The sequence below is a fragment of the Bos indicus genome, chromosome 15, assembly GCF_029378745.1.
Source record: "Bos indicus isolate NIAB-ARS_2022 breed Sahiwal x Tharparkar chromosome 15, NIAB-ARS_B.indTharparkar_mat_pri_1.0, whole genome shotgun sequence".
Lineage (NCBI taxonomy): Eukaryota > Metazoa > Chordata > Mammalia > Artiodactyla > Bovidae > Bos > Bos indicus.
In genome coordinates, this window is record NC_091774.1 from 66,179,000 (window position 1) to 66,195,448 (window position 16,449).

The following is a 16,449-nucleotide window of genomic DNA, read 5'->3' on the forward strand; positions in this document are numbered from 1 at the left end:
TAACAGCCTATAGAAAATAGTATTTCACATGTGCTTCAGGAAGGGCAATGAGGACATTTTATAAACATTCATGGCACATCCTTTAAGGACCATAGCTTTCCTGCCTTAGTCAGCAAACCTATTTTTGAAGTCCTACTATGTATCAAGCGAATCTAATGCTTGGGACCCAGTGGTAAACACCATTAGAAGGTAATATTGAGGAAAAAGTAAGGATTAGTAACCTCATCTTTCATTCAACCAATATTTGAGGTCTGAGCGACTGGACTGAACTGAACTGAGTCAGACATTGATCTTGTTACTGGGGACTCAGAGGTGGACCTCCCTTCATGGAGCCTGTTTCCTATACAGAAATCAAGGGAATGATTTGGTTAAGTATGTTTACTTAACTAAAACATAGTTTAGCATTTGGGTTGAGGAAAGAATTGTGCTTTTCTCTTTCCAGAACACTTAGCTAAGTTTCAATAGTGTAGGAGGAGACTTATATGTCTAGCAGAGTAAGTCCAGAGCCAGCCTGAGGGTCGCGAGAGTGTTGCAGGATCCAGTGTGGCGATGCTGAATAAATCAGCTCACACGAAGAACGGTGTCAAGGAAAACAAGCAGGTGGAAACTTGAACGTAGCCTGTTCAAGTGGCAGACTCGAGAACATTGGCACTGATAAGTTCCTGAGCAGACCGTATTTTCGAAGCCGAGTGAGGAGAATCCCCAAGCGTCATAGCTACTGGACTGAGAGTTGGGACTTAGCGAGAGGGAGTGATAACAAAACCTCCCTAATGGATGAGGAGGGCAGAGGTCAAGAGGAAGGCTGGCTGAGCACCAAGAAGTGCATCTTTGGCTTGTGTGGTTGATTCCATCCTTAAGGGTCCTCGGTGGGTGGCAATAGGGAGAGCCAGTGAGAACGACCATCTGGGAAGCGTTTGACTTCCAGCAAGCCTTTTATTATAAATGTTGTTTTTGGAAGCGCCTTCCTGGAGGTATGTCGTCAGCCTTTTTGCTGTTGGTGATCTGGAATCGTTTGGAATCCAGAAACTTAAACTAATTCAGGAAGCAGACTCTTGCCTTGGAACACTCTTATCTCCTTGTCTTCTGGGTATAATTACATATACATGTATATTTATTATACGTATAATAACATATAATATAATAATATGTTTATTATTATTTTTGGTCTAGCATGGTCTACTTGTGTGGGGAAGATTGAAAACTCTGCTGGCTAGGCGAGAGCTGTTTACAGTTTCTCCAACTCTCATACACCTCTTTTTCAGAAGACAGAAATAATGCCTATTTCTGTCCTGCTCTTGTATGTTTACTTCCTGTTGGTTTCCGCCGGATGTACTAGAGGGAGAGGGTGGCCAGAATTCTGTACCTTTAATAAAGTTTCTGAGCTAAACATGGGTTGTCTGCAGGTTTTCCAGGAGGATACCCAGGTTTAGCTGGCACATCCGGCGTGAAATTGGCTCCTATCTCTCTAGTCCCTTTTATGCATATGTGTCCTTTGTAGCACAGAACATACTGTGTAAGGAGTTGACACTGAATGTGTATAGAGTTAAAGCTTTTAATCTAGAGCTCATGGGCTTCCAGTAGGCTCAATGATAAGCTGTAAGGTATTCAAGAGCCACCAGAAAAAAATATGCAACACTTTCAAAACATGTATGTATAGGCTCCCTTTTTTGAGGAGAGCAGCCATAACTTATATTAGATTTTCAAAGAAGTATATGACTCAAAATGATTTTTAAAAATCTCAACTGGCTTGGAGGTTTATCCTGATGATTTTTGCCATTCTTCAGGGAAACAGTCTGGACTCAAGTCCAACTTGAGAATCAAGTGGGAGATTTCAAAATTGCAAAATGGCAATTATCCTTCCTCTAGTTTGAAAAGAATCCAGAATTTCTCTAACTTGGGAAGTTTTTGTTTCCTTTCTGAAAACGCATTCTGTATGAGAATTAAAAGTGACAGAAAGTGATAAATGGATTCTTGAGAAATCTTTATCTGATTTCAACACTTGGAATATACACCCTTTGCAAAGTTCCTGCTCAAGTGTAAAGCTTGACTTGAGATTAATGAATGTGGGCGGAACTTGGAAATGCTAGTTGTCATTACAAGCTTCCTCAGGTAAAATGACAAAAAGATCCAAAAGTTACAAGCAAGCACCTCTAAAGATACTCCAAAAATAAATGAATGAAAGCAGCTTTATGAAATGCTACATAGAAGGCTTCCAGTTCATGGCTGGGTCACCTAATCAAGTAGATATAAAATCTCTTTTCCCTCACGGCTTATTAAGTTGCTACTTGATTTTGTTCTGACCCTGTATTCAGGGGGCTTCCTTTGAAGAATGAGTAACACTGTATGGATAAGCATACTGAATTTGCATTTCTGATTGTTGTCCTAAGATTCTAAGAGATTTGGGGAGCCTGGAAAGATAAAATCAGGCCTCAATCTTCTCTAATCTTCATCTATAATATATGCATACATTTTATATAGAGGACTGAGAGTAAAGTTTTTCTGGAAAGACCTCACTAAATGATCTAATTGATCCGGTTTCTTCAACTTTGTACTCAAACCACCATGCAGCAGCTCAGGAGCAATGTAATTGGATATGGTCTTCGTTTGGTAATTCACAGCCCAAGACTCAGGATCAAACAACAGCAGCAGTGACAGGTGAACTGTTACGTCTCTTGCGCCTCTGTTGTCTTGAATGCCAAGCCTTTCAGTATTAAGGGAAAGGACCTCATTATTATGTCAAAATTTCCTACTGATGCTCTGTCACCATCCTTAGGGAGAACAGAATCTGGCACCATTTGATTTAATAGAGAGGCCAGTGGATCTGGGCACACAACTGGATTCTGCTCAATGTCCTACTTGTTTTCCTTCTGGCAACATGCACCTAGAATCAGAATTATTTTTCCTTCAGATCTTTGATTTAGAGATTCAATCAGAACACGTCCTCTTAAAAGAAGTCTATTAAAAAATGCATACTCCTGGTTTCCACTGATCTAATTAACACAGCCAATAATAATAACAGAGGAAAATACTGATTTACAGATGGAAAGTGTAGGCCCCGGACAATTGTTTGGACATCTGCTACCTCAACTGTAAAGTGTAGGAAGTGACCTGTGCCTGATGTAAAAATCTAGGCTTCTAACAAGCTCCCTGGATGTTTGACTATTCATTCTAAGTAGCTATAAAGTGTTTTGACTTAAGAGTTTTTGTGGGAAAAGATTCCAAGTGTGTAACAATGGGATGTTGTTAGCATATCTTCATTTACTAACTTTTGTTGTTGGAGGATATGACCATGTATCAAAATAATTAGAACTTCTTTAATTCAGAAGAAGAGTTATAAAAAAGATCCTTTACAATTGCTTAGCTTATAAGACTAAATAAACTGTATTTTTTATTTTGACAAATATTCCTATAAGGAAAATAGTACTGATATTATGTTATGATTGCATATGATAGTGATTAAGATAACGTTGGAGGGGTGGGGGAGAGATTGAATGCAGAATTTAAATAATGGTATTTTTAAAATGTTTACAAGGTTTATCTTCATCAGACAAATGTTGTGAAGGAAAAGGTCTTGTCAGTACTTCTCCTTGGACCACTTCTGGGCTTTCTTGATAGCTAGAAAAAAGAAGTCTAATTCGCCTTACTATTGTATTTGGGGATTTAATGATGGTTTCAGCCTCTCTGCTTGAACTTTTCTCAGTTTTTGTATCTACTATTTTCTGGCACTAGTGGTGAAGAATTTGCCTGCCATTGCTGGAGACATAAGAGATGTAAGTTCGATCTCTGGGTTGGGAAGATCCCCTGGGGAAGGAAATGTCAACCCAGTCCAGTATTCTCACCTGGGAAATCCCATGGAGAGAGGAGCTTGGTGTCCGTAGGGTCGCAAAGAGCTGGACACTACTGAAGTGACTTAGCACATAGCACTATTTTCCACTATTCTTCTGACGCACATCATGGCTACAGAAATGGCAGTCTTTGGAAGTTTCCAATCAAGACTCTGGCTTCTAGTCTTGTTAATGAGATCATTGGGTCACTTCAGTTTGTCTTTCCTGATTGAGTATTCTATTTTCAAAAACGGAGTCTCAAAATGTTCTGTTCTGCTTTGCAAAATCTAGCATTGATGTACAAGTAACCGTGGGCAACGCTGTTTGGAAATTTGGACTCTAACTGGAGAAAAGTGGAATGGCATCTCTTCCAGGCTTTCACCTCAGCTGCCCCTCTGCCATGTGTCTGATATTGTTGGGGCTATGTCTCTGAGGCTGTGGGCAGATGTATTACACCCTAGATTCTTGGAGGATGATATTGGTTGACCAAGATAGAGGGTAGAAGGTGAATAAGGTCAAGGCTGGAACTCTGAAGAGCTGGATTTTAGAAGCACAGACTGTTACTTGTTCAGTCGCCCAGTTGTGTCTGACTCTTTGCAAGTCCATGGACTGCATCACACCAGGCCTCCCTGTCCCTCACCATCTCCCAGAGTTTGCCCAAGTTCATGTCCATTGCACTGGTGCTGCCATCCAGCCATCTCATCCTCTGACGCCCTCTTCTCCTTCTGCCTTCAATCTTTCCCAGCATCAGCGTCATATGTGGAGAGGATCAATGTCTTGTTCAGTCAACATTTCTAATCATCTGATCTTGTACACAATCTGCAAAATGATCTTTCTGATGGTGAGGAATAGAATACTTTCTGTAAAAGCTCATTGGTGGATAGTTCTGATTATCACCTTTTTATTTCTATTTATGTATTTATCTATTTAGCTGCACAGAGTCTTCCTTGTTTCTCACAGTCTTTCTCTAGTTGCGGCAAGCGGGGGCTACTTTTGGTTGTGGAGCGAGGGCTTCTCATCAGTTTTCTGGTTGTATGCCAAAATAATTTTGGGAACTGCCGTGTAGCCTTCATTTGCGTTCAGAGTTACAGAAATCAAATGCTAGAGAAGATCAAATCTAATAGCTGGGTGAATAGCAAATTGTGAATACAACTGAGGGATTTTTAGAAATGATTGACATGTGTTTAGATTCCAAGGTATTACTGAAGGTGGCTTAACACAACAAATAGGCACGTGTGAAACTTTTTTATTCTGTTCTTGACAGCCTAGCTTTCATGGCATATGCTTAATAATAAATGCATCTGAAAGCATGGGAGAGTTTATCGGCGTTTTTCTCTTTTACTTCTTTGGCAAGGTTATGTCTATATTTATTCTTTTAACTTCCTTGAAAAGAGTATTCCATTGTAAAGATCATACCCAATTGTCTTTAGATCTATACATTAGCTTGAGACCAGAATATAACAATTTGGAGTATAGAAGTCAAATCTCTCACTTCTTTCTTATAATCTTGGGAATTCGATGTATGTTCTGTGCCTGTTTTTCTTCCTTTGTGAAATGGGTCACTTGGCATTCAGCTCAGCTACTAACGCAAGTCACCACAACAGGTACGGATTCAAGTATCATCTCAGCAGGCTGGGAGCCAACTGAAGAAAATGAAGATGAAAGAGACAGACACCCCAGTTATTCTGGATCAGGCATTGGTGATGATGAAGATTTTATCTCCAGCACCAGTAAGAATAATCAATTCCTATAGAACCATCTGTGCCAGGCTTATCGATTAATCTGAATGAAGCCCGATAGGATCTTTCTTGGGAAATAGTTAGTATGAGAAATGAGCATAAGCCTGTGATCACAGGTTAGTTATGCATTGATGAGATTATGAAAGAAGAAACTGATTTTTTTTTTTAATGGAAGCCAAAATATCTTTGGAGGAGACATGGAGGAACTCTTTTATAAAATTCTCAATGCCTCATGTAAATCCTTCCTGTTTTGTTTATTTATGTGTTTATTTATTTATTTATCATGAGCTATAACATGACAGTGCCAATTATTAAAGACAAATAGGGAAGCCATTGGGTCATAGTATCCACGTTTGTGACAGTTATAAAACTCTTTTGAGACTAGAGATGGAAATTGAGCTGAAAGGTCCTTTAAAAAATCAAAAATTGGTCTAATACTCTGCCAGATAACTGAGTTTCCTATACTTACCTGTTCATGAGCTAAGATACTGCTGAACGAGATGAGACTGCTGAAACTGACTCCATCACAGCTCTGCCTTTTTTTTTTTTTTTAAAGAAAAGATGTGCCTTTGGGGTGCTAAGTGAGCTCTCTCAGGTCACCAAAGTCCAGTCTGTCCCATTTGAACCTGAGAGCGTCATCCCCAAAAGTATAGCATCCCAGGAGGAAGGGGTCCAAAAGAATAGCTTAGACCTGAAGGCATTTGAGTATGTGACATTTGAGTATATGACATTTGAGTATATGACATCAGTACAACAACTACTTGAGGTGAACTATATGCTTTATATCTAAGCTGTATTCCTTAGCTGGACACCCCTGCAGAGCTTAGAAACTAACAAGGGAGCTCTCTTAGTAACTTCAGAAAGAATACCGAATACCCTCAAAACACTGGAGCTTTACTATTATACTGTCTGTTGGGTTCAGGATATAGCCGTATCTTCTAGGTTAGGCATCGGGAAAGATGTGGTCTTGATACTTGAGAAACTAAACCCTCTTAAATGGCAAGCCAAACAGATCAACCTGAAAATAAATTGTATGCTCAGGCTCCAGGGGGGAGCTTCCCTTGATATCATTTCGTGTCTGCGGCATATTTTTCCATCTCAGCTCACTTTCCTTCTTGGCACCTATGCGGTTAATTGAGCTGGATGCCCACTTCCTTCTATTGGGGTATGATAACTGCCAGTTTTTCATACTAATTGAGAACGTAGTTCATGATTTTACCTGATTTTATTAACTTGTGAAATAAAATCCAATAGTATTATCATTCTGAAAAGAGTTTTGTATTATTTGGGTATCAAAATAAAGTTTGAAAAAATTAGGATGGATTTGCAAATAACCTTTCCAAAAGACGTTGGTTCTGATTTTGTCATGATTCTTCTGTCGTGTGCATCTCTTCTTCCAGCCCTGTTATGTTTGGGGGTGACAATATCAGGGCAGTGGTGAATGTCTGCTGCTTTTTATTTTAGGGGCGCTGCTGCAATGGTGGTTGGCTACCTATGGTTTTTCCTACTGAATGTATGCATCTTGGTTTTCTTTTCATTGGCTATGAATGGCTTGCTCATGAAATGCTCTGTATTTGATGAGAATTTCTGACGTGTTTGATAAATATTCAGAAATACATAGCTCATCACATGGCTGTTCTAGGTAGATATTCTGCCTTTGAATCGTCATCAGGAAAGCTCTGGCTCCTCAGGGTGTTTCTTTCCCCATCATGCTACTAACGAAGTAAAGTGGTCATCACGGCATAACTTTCAAGCATCTACTCTTCAGCTCGAGCATCTACTGTAAGCACGCCTGTCGGTGTTAGAGATTCCTTGGGTTTTCAAGTGCAGAGGGTTGTTACAGACTGCATGGATGTGCAACGCGTTGATGTCTTTGGTTCTCCTCGGTGGAGGGCTGGTGTTTTCAAAGCTGTCCTTCCTCCTGCTGCAGCTTCTTTGGCTGCTTTCTCCAGGAGATCTCATGTTCTGACCTCCACGTGTTCTCTGACAGAATGCGAAGGACATTGAGATACTTAACAGTATGGCTGAGTCAAGCTGAAGTCACTCTCCACTGTCCCTTCGTTTCTGCTCCACCATCTATACAGCCTGGTATAGATGAATGACTCTGTAGACTACAGAAGGGAGAAATGTACAAAACAAATGGTGAAGGCTCAAGAAATAACATTCTCCTAATTACTTGAATCATCATTGTCACAGTTTCTACCACACCACGGGTTTTTACCCACCCACAAGAGAACCAGAATTGGATCCAAAGGAACCCAGACCATTCGAATCCAGAAGCATCACTTCAGACAACCACAAGGATGACTGGTAATGGGTTATGCATACTTAAAGAATTTTTTTCCCCCTCAAAGTCTTTGGTGCTGCAAATGTCAATCATCAGGACACAGTGGGGAAATTTAGTTAATATTTCATCACAAATTCTTAATGAACTTTCATGAGCTTGAAACTTGATTGAAACTTGAAACTTGAAGCTTGAACTTCCATTCAGCTTGAGTCATTTGTCAATTATATCATCTGGGCATAAGATATTTTACATTGCTTCATTATAAAACTGAACATGTTAAAATAGTTTGCGGGGCTGCCCTTGACAAAATTCTATGCACTTTGGTTTTCTCTTGGGAGAGATTAGCAATATCATGCAAAAGTATTAAGAGTTGATGCTCAGAGGTACTACTTAGACATTGAACCATTAGATGGCACATACTTTAATGAAAAAAAAAAAAAAACAACACACAGAACCATCAAAAACCGGTTGATAAAAAGTCACAATGTATATAACCATCATCACGACAGATGTGGACAGAAGTAGTACCAGTGCTTACGGAGAAAGCTGGACCCAGGAACCACACTCCTCTCGCAGTCACCGTGGGTATCATGATGAAGAGGAGACCCCGCATTCTACAAGCACAAGTAAGAAGGATGGCAATCAGCAGTTCTGGTGTAGTTGAGTAGTGAAGTCACTCCAGAGAGTAGGGAAAAGACATGGGCTACATCTTCTATCTCCACACAGTAATTTCTTTTATCCCCAGAGCATAAAAAGCTGCCAAATCTGCACATGGTTTCTTAGAAATGGGAATTAAAAATACTAACTTGTCAAGTTGCCCAAAAGGCCAAAATGTTTAAAAATATCTAAGATATGGTTTTTTGTGTTAAAGATTCCCAGAGGCTCCATCTGGGGAGTTTGTGTGTTTTTACGAAAATGTCTGAAGGAGAGTGTGTTCTTTCGGTGCTTAGCAGTGGCATGTAAAAGAAAGGGTGACAGGTGCAAGGATCTTGGCAACTCTTTGCTTTCTGTAAAGATCTTTGCGAAATCCAGCTTCTTTTTCACGTTCTGTTTCTCACCCCATTGTAGAAACACCTCCCTTGTCCTCTTGGGAGGAAAGACAGTCACTTAGATGGACTATATTTGAATTCCTTGACTGTTCTTTTTCTGTTTTTAAGCTCAGGGTAATTTGGGGGAAGGCTTTGATGCTGTTTTTACTTATATGCAAACATCTCAGGTTTCCTAAAGCAATTTCAAGTCTTTCTACTGGCCTATGAGGATAGGACAAAAAAGAAGTAAGTATATTCTCTTCTTTTTTTCTCTCTCTCTCAGAGATGCCTATATTTGGTATAAAAGAAGCTTTAATTTAGGATAACAGCTCGTAGCATTATAGAAATTATAGTTCAACCACGGTTCTTATAGCCTTAAACACTCCAAAAGCAAAAAATGTAAGAAACAATCACTAAAAGTCAAAGGAGTTTGGGAATCCATGGTTTGAAGATGTCTTCAGACAAAAAAGAAACTTTCAGACATCAGCTAGGACTGAATACATTAGGACTGAACATCCTGAGCATTGTGACCTTGCCTGGTGGCTTGGACAGTAAAGAATCTACCCACAATGCGGGAGACCTGGGTTTGATTCCTGAGTTGGAAAGATTCCCTGAAGAAGGAAATGGCAACCCACTCCAGTACTCCGATATTGTTGCCTGGAGAATCCCCATGGACAGAGGAGCCTGGTGGGCTTCAGTCCAGGGGGTCGCAAAGAGCTGGAAGCTACTAAGCACAGCACAGAGCATCGTACTGAATACACCCAACAGGCCTGCGTCTCATTATTGACCACAATAGATTTGATATACACATGAGGATTATGGGCTGAGTTAACAAAAAGTCTAATGAAATAAGAAACAGACATAAGAGAAATAAATAAGAAACAGAAATTTCTTCAGAATGGGATTCTGTACCAGTCCCTTTGGGTCCTAATAGTTTATCTTAGAAATTATTAAGACAGTTTGTACCTAAAAGTTTGTATTATTTAAGTGTACTATTTAAGAGGCTGGGAATTAATGAGCCTATTGTCAAAAAGTAGTGGGGGAGGGGGATGAATACTGGAGGGTAGCTGAAAAACAGGACATAACAAAACTTAACACAGAGTGGCAGCTGCTTCAGCAATTCTTTTATGAGGACTTGCAAAACATCAAGTGATTCTGGCTGGCGATTTCTAGGCTTTATCAAAAAAACATCTACAGCTTCTAGAAGAGAGTCAATCTTTGTATTTGCAATGGAAATCCTATAGTCTGCTAACCCATATTTTGAAGACAACAGAGGGTTACTGGCTATTTAAAGGATCATTCTGTTTATAAAGATAGTGGTAGAGTACAGTCTAGTGTGTGCATTTTTTTCTTTTTCTTTTCTTTTCTTTTTGACTTTAATCAGTTTATATTTGGGTTAAATTTTCTTTTTTCTTTTTTTTTTTTTGGTAATTACATCCAGTGTTGTTTCTATCTTCATTATTTGTCAGGAGGTAGTGATTTAATCAGGGGAGGTAAAACTTAAGATTTTTATTTTTTCCCCTCCCTCTGGATAACCTGTTAACTTCAGGAATGTTTTGGCCAATGCAAGGGTAAAATGAGGGCAGTAAGTTTTATTTTTTTAAATGTCTTTGCTGTTGTCAAGTCACACACATTATTTTCTAAAATAATGAAATAAGTTTTACAAGCTGCAAACTGTACTTCAGCCTGGCAAGTTTATACAGTCTCTTTTTCTTTTTTTTATTGAGGTATAGTTGATGTACAGTATTTAACACTCTCATTTTCTTGATGAACAGAACTTCAGTGTTAGTCACAATGGATGAAAATGTCAATGACTTTCTGATTCTTCCCAAAGGCTCCCTGGTACAATTTTATTTCATTCATTTTGTCCTTTTTAAAACTAGACAATTACAACATTGAGTGCTTGAAATTTTAAGCCTGTCACACGCTCTTATAAAGCCAAACACTGGTTAGAAAGGTTTTAGATAATGTCAAACATTGGCTAGAAGAGTTTTCTTCTACTGAATTAAATTTGTTAAAACGTGATTTTGACAATTTTAGAGGCTCCATAGACATAACCTCGTAACATGTCAGTGGAATAACATCTCAATCATTCCCAGCATCTTTCGTGCTGGGCAAATGCACTGCTGGTACATTTCCCAGTGTGTGTGATGTTGAGTCATATGACCACTATTTGAGAAGGCTTCCTTCCTTCCTACTAGGCTGATCTCATCATAGATTGTTATATAATATACTCCTCTCCCTCAAATCACTGAAGACAAGAGGTTAATTTTTTGAATAAACAGTTCTTTCAGGCAGGATATGTGAGGCCATAAACTCTAGTAAAATGAGAATAGTACTAGGAATTCATAGACTGTGATCTAGTTATAACTTTGTGCCGATCTGGCGATGTGATTTTGAGCAAATCACAACTTCTCTGGGCCCCAGTTTTCTCACCTGAAAGGACTAAAGGATTTAGACTAAAGTCTAAAGACTAAAGGCCATCTGATTTCTAATATCCCCTTCAGAGTTACCAGTGGTCTCTCTCTTTCTTGCTGTCCCTTTCTGCCTCCTGTCCCACCTGTATATGTGTTTAAGGTAGAAAGCTATGTTTTGGTAAGGAAAGTAATTGAACAGTAACAGCTCACCATGGACATTCTTCTCACAGCCCAGGCACCCACTACTAGTACAGCAGAAGAAACAGCTACCCAGAAAGAGCAGTGGTTTGAGAGTGGAAGGCCTGGGGAATTTCCCCACACACCAAAAGAAGACTCTCATTCAACAGCAGGGACAACTGGTAATGCATGGGCTCACAGGCAGATTGGGTGAAAATTTCCTCGGGTGTTAAATGCCAGGCATTAAGGACAGTGAACAAGAAAAACTGGAAATAATTGTCACAAGATGTTACAGTCTCTTAATCAATGACCATGCAGTCACATGGTCACAGAGCCAGCCCTTACTTGCTCATAATAAATCACAGAAATGGATACAGACACAGAAAGGAGACACAGAGAATATGTCCTTGCGCGTGTCACTTTCGGATCTAATGTCGGCATCCCCTGGGGAGACTGTAGAAGAGACTCTGATCATATAAAATACTACCTTTTCTTTTGTAAAGGAATCTTCTCCATGATGTGGGTCCAGGCTTTACAACACAGTTCTATAAAATACTGGGCTTGTTAGAAGGCTTTTGGTCAGAAAACCCTCAGTAGTTGAAGAAATGGAGCCAGACATTTTGAGACAAACACCTGTCTGGTGTCATTTAGCCTTTTGTCATGTTTATTTGGAGATTTCTCCTCGAATATACAATAGCTTCTTCTTAAATTAAAAAAAAAAAAAACCCGCCTCTATACTTGAACTGTGGAATTGGGGAGACTGGAGTCAAGTCTTGTCATCTCTTGTCATTTCTAAGCGTTGCATGATAACTTCACTCTGCCAGCTCCTATGCATGTGTGATGGAAGCCTTGAAATGCATCCTGTCTTGTAAAAGAATGTAAATTCCATATCCTTACTTGATAGCAGTGGGAAATATTCCTGTGTTTCCATTTGCAAAATAGGATATAACGCATGATTTTCTTCCGGTGTGTGGCAGCTTCTGGATTCATAGCTGTCAGAGGATGAATTCAGTGACTGGCTATATGATGTGGTTGTTGCCAAGGGTCACTATTGTCATCTTTTCTACCTCTGCGTCTTCATTGGCTCAGAATGAAGCCAAAGCACGTGCTGCATTCTTATGTCACTGGTGCCATAATCTCACTGTTGGGTGGTACTGCTTCTAATGGAGTCCATTCATGCTTTTGAGATGAATGGCATTGACTCTCCTGTCTGTCTGGGGGGTGGGGAAGCTGTTACCTGACTCCTTCCCTGCATCTCTACTGGCCTCACGTGCGTTTCACCGGGATGTGGTTGTCTAGGAATGATCTTGTGTGTTTGGACTCCTGCACTTCCTCCTTCCAGGGATGGTGGCAATGTGGTGTGGGTGAAGAACTATTTCTCCTCCATCTTTACTATAACTTCTCATCTACCCACTAGAGAAGTTATTAGTGCTTTTGCATCCTCTAGTTCACATGCTGATTGCCAGGGAAAATGAGCATGAATGAAACTGTACCTGCTAAAACTTTCTGCATTTATGCAACTTCCCAGCCCTCTAGACCCAGAAGACGGTTTCGTTGTCTTGAGTAGAGAATATAGTCTTAAAAAAAAAAAATCAGTGTATCCCTGGCTAGATGTCAACTAACACTTTGATAATTGCTTAAACTGCATAGTCACAACAGCCTCGACGCACGTCAGCCATCCTCATCAAAGAGTAACAACGCAGAGCCAAGAGGACAGTTCCTGGACTTATGTCTTCGACCCAGTCTCGCATCCAATGGGGCGAGGTCATCAAACAAAAGGAAGGATGGGTAATAATCTCTGAGCTCTTTTATATATTATGTTTTAGAAAGCCACCAAATGGCTGTTTTCCTAGAAGTATCCCTTTGGCTTTAGACCAGTCTGCTTTCCAGAAGAACTTTGTTTCTTCCAAAATTAGTTTTCTTAGTAAGACTGATATGAATATACATCTGAATCTGAAGTCCTGGGCAAGAGCAGAGAATTTGGCAGGAGAGTAAAGAAGGATTAGTCCTAAAATGATGGGAATGGAAGTCATTTTCTCTGAAGAGGAGTAGTCTCAAGATTTCTTTTCCAGGTACTTCCAAGTACAGGGTTTTAAAAAGAATGAAGTGATAGATCCAATGACTATTTCCATTATAGACCCACGATAAAACTTGTCTTTGGTAGAGAAATGTTAGAGGTCAAAAATTCCAAACAAGTAACTAAAAGACTCCGGAAAATTGTGTGAATTACTCCTGGAAATTTAGAAATAAAATACACTACTCAGTGACTTAGGATTTGCACCACCCTTCTCCTCCTTCAGTCGCTCAGTCATGTCCGACTCTTTATGACCCCGTGGACTGTAGCCCACCAGGCTCCTCCATCCATAGGATTCCCCAAGCAAGAATACTGGAGTGGGTTGCTATTTCCTTCTCCAGGGATCTTCCCGACCCAGGGATCGAACCCGGGTCTCCCGCATTGTGGGCATATGCTTTAACCTCTGAGCCACCAGGGAAGCCCTCCATAAATGTTTGTGAATTTAAAGCATGGACAGCTTTTATACAGGATGGAATCATTGTTTTCTTAATTACCATTCTTACTTACCTATTGGAGAAGGAAATGGCAACCCACTCCAGTATTCTCGCCTGGAAAATCCCTTGGGCAGAGGAACCTGGTGGGCTACAGTCCATGGGGGTCGTGGTGAGTCGGACACAACTTAGTGAGTAAACAGCAATTTACCTATACGCAATTCAAAAACAGAATTAAACAAGAGAGAGTGAGAAAAAGACTAGCTGGAGCTTGACAACAGTGGAAGATTATTATTGTATTTGACACAATTTTAAATTTAAAAGAAATGTTTCCTTTATCAGAATCAGGTGACAACTTTCCTGAGAGAATCTGTAAGAATTGGTAGCAAGTGGTGCCCCTCTTTTCCCAGTGTTTGCCAAGAAGAAGAATCCATGTTCTGTTCTAAATCCATGGATAGAATTATGCAATTTTATTAATTTTTTAAAATTTAACAAGATGTCTTGATCACAGACATGTAACATTCCACAAAGGGAGATCAACCAAGAGAACAAATATGGTGATAATGAATTTTCAGTCATAGTTTCAAATATATTTTTTGGATCCAAATTCCCAAGGGTATGCACTGCACAGGACTTATTGAAGCGAGTTCTCAGAATGCAACATAATGTCTCTCAGTATTGAGTTAAGCAAAGTTATCTCCAAAATGAATCCAGTAGTTTCCGTGGTCTCATTTCTCCAGAACATTGTAACTATGTTGTACCCAAATATTAATGATCATATATCCCTTAAAGTATGACTGTATTAAATATCTGCTAATGTAATTATACTTTATGTTCAGTGCATTATGGAGACACGCAGTGTGCAGATAATTCATGGTCCATGTTCTTAAGGTAGAGCTCCCCAGGTGGTGCTGATGGCAAAGAACCCACCTGCCAATGTGAGAGACATAAGAGACGTGAGTTTGATCCCTGGGTCAGAAAGATCCTCTGGAGGAGGAAATGGCAACCCACTTTGTATCCTTGCCTTGAGAATCCCATGGACAGAAGAGTCTGGTAGGCTACAGTCCATACGGTCGCAAAGAATCAGACATGACTGAAGCGACTTAGCAGTCACATGCATGCTCTTAAGGAACTTAAAAGTTAGCTAGGAAAACAGCTTCAAAATAGATCTAACAGTATGAGATAGTAAGTAATAGATGTCAAATGAACATTGCTAGCAATAAACACAAAAGAAATTCTGAGGATCCCTTGGAGAACCTCAGAGAAAGGTAGATTGGATCTGGTTTTTGAAAAATGGGGAAAAAATCTGGTTAGTTAGAGAAAGGAAGTAGGGGGATTTTTTTTTTTTTTAGGAAAAAAACACGTATAAGGAGAGGTTAAAGGAAAGAAAGCCAAGGAAATGAATTTGACAGAGTGAGTGGATCCGTATGTCACAAAGAAAGATGAGTGTGAATGGTGGGGTTGGGGCCATTATGTTGTGCGGCTGAAATGCCGCGTGTAGACCCAAACACATTTTATGCACATGGTGGCTGGAGGCTCTGATGATACCCGTTGTGGAAAACCAAGCCAGTAAAAGAGCTTCACGGCCAATATTGTCTTCATGTTGATGAACAGAAAGGGTTTTCATCAAATTGATGATGTCAAGAACATTATAATTGGCTTCAACCATAGAATGTTGTCACGCCTCTTAAAGGATTCTACTTATAAAAGGAAAGATGAGCAAGAGTGTCTAGAACCATCAGCAGGCTGGACATTTTCTGGGAGAATATCCATTTGGGGTTTTGATTTGGATTAGCCAGACTTTCCTCTTTTTTAGCAATTACTACTACTACTATTATTTTAAAATAATAGAGTCAGCCACATTTTGTTCTGTGAAGACCCTGATGTGCAGTGAAAAGGCTACAGTGTAGATGTGTGTCCCTAATATTCCAGTGTTCCCCTCTGGAGTCATTTGGAACAGATTAAACCTCCCCAGAGGCAGCAGAGTGGGTGGGCTTTGAATCCAAGAACTGGCAATAGCGGTGGTGTTTATGGCTTGTGTGGCCTCTGTTTCACTCGGGACTTGTTATTTCAGCAGAACTGATTTGTGATAGTTATTAGAAACAGTTTCTATAAATAGTTCAGTGAAATTTCTATGTAGTTCAACATTATACATGTTACATTCCAAAGACATCTCCTACGTATGTGTATGGGAAGAAGGATTCATTGATATCCAGGGCTTATTCTTTGCCCTAGAAATCCCCATGGCTTCCATCTAGATGGTATGGGATGCTGATTTGATTTATACTTTGAGTTCATGAAGCAAAAGAGGAGAAAATGAGGGAAGAGGACTGTAACAACATTGTTTTTTTTTTTTGCCATGTCAAGAGGGTGTGACAAAATTGTGCCTGAACCAGTGCACTTTATCTTTTATCCACATGTCAGATCACTGGCTTACCCCGTGTCTCAGCAGTACACAATGCACCTGCCAAT

At 39.8% G+C, this 16,449-nt stretch overlaps 1 protein-coding gene across 11 annotated transcripts in view; it reads left to right on the plus strand.

Moving 5' to 3' along the window:
* CD44 (CD44 molecule (IN blood group)) overlaps positions 1-16,449 on the plus strand; it is an 87,869-nt gene that overhangs the window by 49,224 nt on the left and 22,196 nt on the right. For 2 of the 11 annotated variants that reach the window (XM_019975397.2, XM_019975398.2), the window contains exons 6-10: positions 5,429-5,554; positions 7,760-7,873; positions 8,360-8,476; positions 11,526-11,654; positions 13,123-13,260. The exons of 4 other annotated variants lie outside the window; for them this stretch is intronic. In XM_019975397.2, coding sequence (XP_019830956.2) covers positions 5,429-5,554; positions 7,760-7,873; positions 8,360-8,476; positions 11,526-11,654; positions 13,123-13,260 — 624 coding nt within the window. The remainder of the gene's footprint in view (positions 1-5,428; positions 5,555-7,759; positions 7,874-8,359; positions 8,477-11,525; positions 11,655-13,122; positions 13,261-16,449) is intronic. 5 more of the 11 variants (XM_070804032.1, XM_019975399.2, XM_070804034.1 and 2 more) reach the window with 5 other exon arrangements.